Consider the following 4,306-nt stretch of genomic DNA (forward strand, 5'->3'; position numbering starts at 1 on the left):
AACACATAATAAAATGCAGATCACTCTCCAATCAATAATCAAGAACTTCCTCAAATCAATTCGTAGAAATTAGAAGCTGGACACCGCATGGCTGCAGTGCAAAAACTAAACCCTATCCACTAGAAAAGCAGTACTAGGAAACTACGTGAGGTCTTTTTACGGATTCCAGTGTGTATGCGCTTTAGTGTCAATCAACTAAGGTCTTTTTATGGGTACCCTCGTATTCACCCTAATCTACACGTATTGAATTGAATTGAGGTTTAAATTAGTTTATGTTCTATTCCAATCAATCTTAACACTTGTGGATTGAGCTGATTATGAGAGTATCCAAATAAGACGTAACATTTGATCTGTCAAAGTGAAAAACAGTTTAAACGTAGTAGAACCTATTGAAAAATATATCTTTCTGCAGCCGCCCGTTCTGTCAGACTCGGACATATATCGGTAAAGCTTATTATTCGCTGTTATTAATGGTTTATGTTTACAAAGTACTACACTCCAGAAGTTCAGGCATAATTCCACTCTGTTGATTTCTCCCTGACAGATTCGATTGAGGTCTACATGTGATGTGAACTTGGGTTAAAGAGTCGCCTGTTATCAGAGGCGATGGCCCATGGCTCCGTATTTCAGTTTAGATTAGATTCATATTTTCGATTAGATTAGATTCATATTTTAGATTAGATTCATATTTCGATCGATTGATGTTTCTGCTATGCCCAAATAACCAAATGCTGCCAAGAATTGTTGAGATCGTGCCTATACTGAACCAGTTACTCGAATGCTTGAGAGTTCAGGTTAATCATCGGTATAAAAACACATAATCAAATGCAGATCACTCTCCAATCAATCAAGAACTTCCTCAAATCAATTCGTACAAATTAGAAACTAGACACTGCATGGCTGCAGTGCAAACTACACAAAACCTTTACACTAGAAAAGCAGTACTATAGGAAACTAGGTGAGGTCTACGATGGTTCCGGCGTGCGCGAGCACATCGACGTTCCTGAAGAAGCGATGCAGCATTAGCAGGAGGACGTCGGTGGTGAGCAGGCTGTCGGAGCCGGCGCAGTGCGCGCGGCCGACGGCGCGCTTGACGCCGAGCGCGGTGGCCACCTGCTCCAGCCCCCCGCGCATGGCGCAGCATCTGGCGAGGTGCTTCACGTCGAACACACTGTGCCCGAACAACCGACGGACCAGAGCGAGGAAGCCGTCCAACGTGTCCGGCAGCGGCTGGCCGCCGGTGAGCGCCTTGGCGAGGTACCCGAAGTCGTAGGAGCCCGAGAAGGCGGTCCAGGTGAGCCGCCCGCAGGCGAGGCCGCTGCGGCGGAACCCGGCGGCGAAGTCTTCCGGGTCGATGCCGAACTCGTTCAGCATGGCGAAGTCCATCCCCTGCTCGCGGAGCATGGCAATGGAGGCCGGCGCGTGCGGGTGAAGCGCGGGGTCGAAGCCCCGGATGTTGAACTGCCACGCGATGGGGAACCGGCCGGCGGGGCCCGACAGCGCGATCCCAACCTGCAGCAGCTTGAGGTCGTCTACGTTCCGCTTCACCAGCTCGTAGCTTTCGCGCGGGCCGCGCATGTACCGCGGCATGTCCGAGTCGTGTACCGCGCCGGGGAACTCGGTGTCCACGCAAACGCAGGGGTAGCGCGGCAGCATCGCCGATAGGTTGGAGAGCTCTTCGTCGAAGTTGCTGGCCCACACGTCGCGCACGGCGGCCTTCAACAACGCGCCGCTGGGCGTGAAGACCAGCAGGGGCCGCGCCATGATGTAACAGGGACGGGGGACGAATCTGCATGGCAGCGGCGGCGGCGCGCGGACGAGGACCGACTGGGAATATATCGCCATTGCTACCGGTGGCCTTGTCTTAGAAACGTTTTGATCATGGAACGTGGATCGGTGGATGTGGTGCTGGTGCCCTGGTTTTATAGGGTGGCGCCGTCGGCGAAGCGGACTAGAATATTCCAGCCCGCAAACGGACTTTGTGTAAAATCGTTCTTATCCAATCGTACTAATTGTGTGGAGGGTCACACTGAATCAAGGATAACAGCGTTCTCTTGGAAACAAAATAAATCTGTTTTCAAGCTCGTACAAAGTTAATTTTTGTTGCATAGAAGAAACCTAGACGTTGTAGATCTAAATCTAATATATACCTATGGCTAAATTCTAGATCATGCCTCGGCGTAAACTAATCCTTCAGGACAGTTATGAAAACCCTTTCAAATCAAATATCTATAAATTTTCAAAAAATATATTATTTAGTTTTTGAAAAACTTTCAAGTGCGATGAGAAATTTATGATTACATTGAATATTATTTCTCTTATAATCACAGAAACTAAAGAGATATCACAACTAATGTCCAACACTCCAACTAGGGTATAAGAAACGTAGATATTGTTCATCTATAAATCTACTAGCTTATCATTGTGTGGTTGATGACATCCTCAGAGGAGCAGGATCTTCGTTAACTTAATGTGCTGGCAGTATTTGGCGTAGGAGAACGAACGACAACCGAACACATGTAAAACTGAGGCTAGCTTCTCCATAGCTATGAAGGTCGTGTCAAGCTTCAATATCTTCTTTGGCGGTAGAATCTGGGGACACAAGGTTTTATGGTAGACATAGCAACACATAGACTAAACCTAGTATACACATTCTAGATTGTTTATTTGCAAAGGTTTTGTTCTAGGGTTTTATTTGTGGCCTAGTTTAGAGAGAGTTTTTATAAGTCCTAATTCACCCCCTAATAGGTGTCATCGTTTCCTACAGTATTCATCATCGTAAAAATCATCACTGAAATGCATAAATAGTGTAAGTAGCAGGAATAAAATATAATCATGGATGACATAAATATGGATCAAATAGTTCGTCGCCGGGGGACGATCTCGAGGCCGCCAGATCAAAGGACGCCTGAGAGGCCATCAAGTCGAAGGTGGTTGTCGAAGGAAGACGCCCTCCGAGGAGATCGTTGTCTTCGGGTGCCACAACAGACGGTCACCATAGTCATCACCGCTCGTGCCTCGGAATGTAGACTCCACCGCCACCGATCGCGCCTCCGGAGGTCACGGTCACCGCAACCACTCGCGCCTCGTGCAGACGCGACCATTGTTATGAAAACCCTTTCAAATCAAATATGTACAAGTTTTCAAAAAAAGATTATATATTTTTAAAAAAATTCAAGTGCGATGAGAAATTTATGATTACATCGAATATTTTCTCTCACCAAATGTCATAATCAAAGAAACACTACCGGAATCGCCGCCTTTGCCGAGTGTCGCACTCGGCAAAGAAGGCTCAGCACACAGTGCATCGGCAAAGCCTTCTTTGCCGAGTACTTTTTCTCGGGCACTCGGCAAAGAGGTTTGCCGAGTGCCAGACAGCACTCGACAAAGAAAAGCAGCCGTTACGGCGTCGAGTAACGGAGACGGTGTCTTTGCCGAGTGTCCCGGGTGACACTCAGCAAAGGAGTTACCTTAGTTACCTTTGTCGAGTGTTGTCGGTCAGACACTCGGCAAAGAATCCATCTTTGCCGAGTGCCACCTAGGACACTCGGCAAAGACCCCGCCAGAGAGGGTCCCCATGTCAGGTTCTTTGTCGAGTGTCCCCGGCGGCACTCGGCAAAGTGTGCTTCTTTGCTGAGTGTCAGGGACATTACACTCGGCAAAGAACCTATACCGGTGCCCAGATTTGGTTCTTTGTCGAGTGATATGGCCTGGACACTCGACAAAGAACCTCTTTGCCGAGTGTTACACTCGGCAAAGTGACCAGTAGGCACCTTTTTTATTTTTTTTATATTCCATCCAAACAAACAAAAGATATCACATATACATCACATATATACATCACAGATATCATCACAAACATAAATAGCCAACACAAACAGTATTAACACAAATTCTGACATAAGTTGAGAGGTTCTCAACACAAACAAGATTAACAGTAGTTCAGAAGTTCAGAAGTATCAACACAAATTCACAAGCTCTAACAAGTATTCAACATAAGTTTTGTGTTCGAAACACTAAAAACATAACTCGGCACTCATGGAGGTGGGCGGTTGGGCCCTTCTTAGGACGAAATCGGCCTTAGGCCTTCTCCATGTCTTTCCGCCACTTGGCGGCTTCATCTCTAGGTTTGGTCTATCACATAACGCTGCTAGATCCACTCTTGCCTTCACGTTATCCTTTGACTTATCAGGAATGTCCATAATTTTTGCCCACAGTGCCTCGGCTACATTCTTTTCAGTGTGCATCACGTCAATGTTGTGTGGAAGGAGCAGGTCGTCAAAATAGGGGAGCCGAGTCAAGCCAG

General features: G+C 47.0%; 1 protein-coding gene across 1 annotated transcript; it reads right to left on the reverse strand.

Annotated features, from left to right (window-relative positions):
* Positions 1–954: 954 nt before the first annotated feature.
* On the reverse strand, positions 955–1,845 carry LOC103639820 (probable CCR4-associated factor 1 homolog 11). The gene has a single exon (XM_008662517.1). The coding sequence runs from the start codon at positions 1,843–1,845 to the stop codon at positions 955–957; it is 891 nt and encodes a 296-aa protein (XP_008660739.1).
* Positions 1,846–4,306: the final 2,461 nt, after the last annotated feature.

This window comes from Zea mays, chromosome 9 (assembly GCF_902167145.1).
Source record: "Zea mays cultivar B73 chromosome 9, Zm-B73-REFERENCE-NAM-5.0, whole genome shotgun sequence".
Taxonomy (NCBI): Eukaryota; Viridiplantae; Streptophyta; class Magnoliopsida; order Poales; family Poaceae; genus Zea; species Zea mays.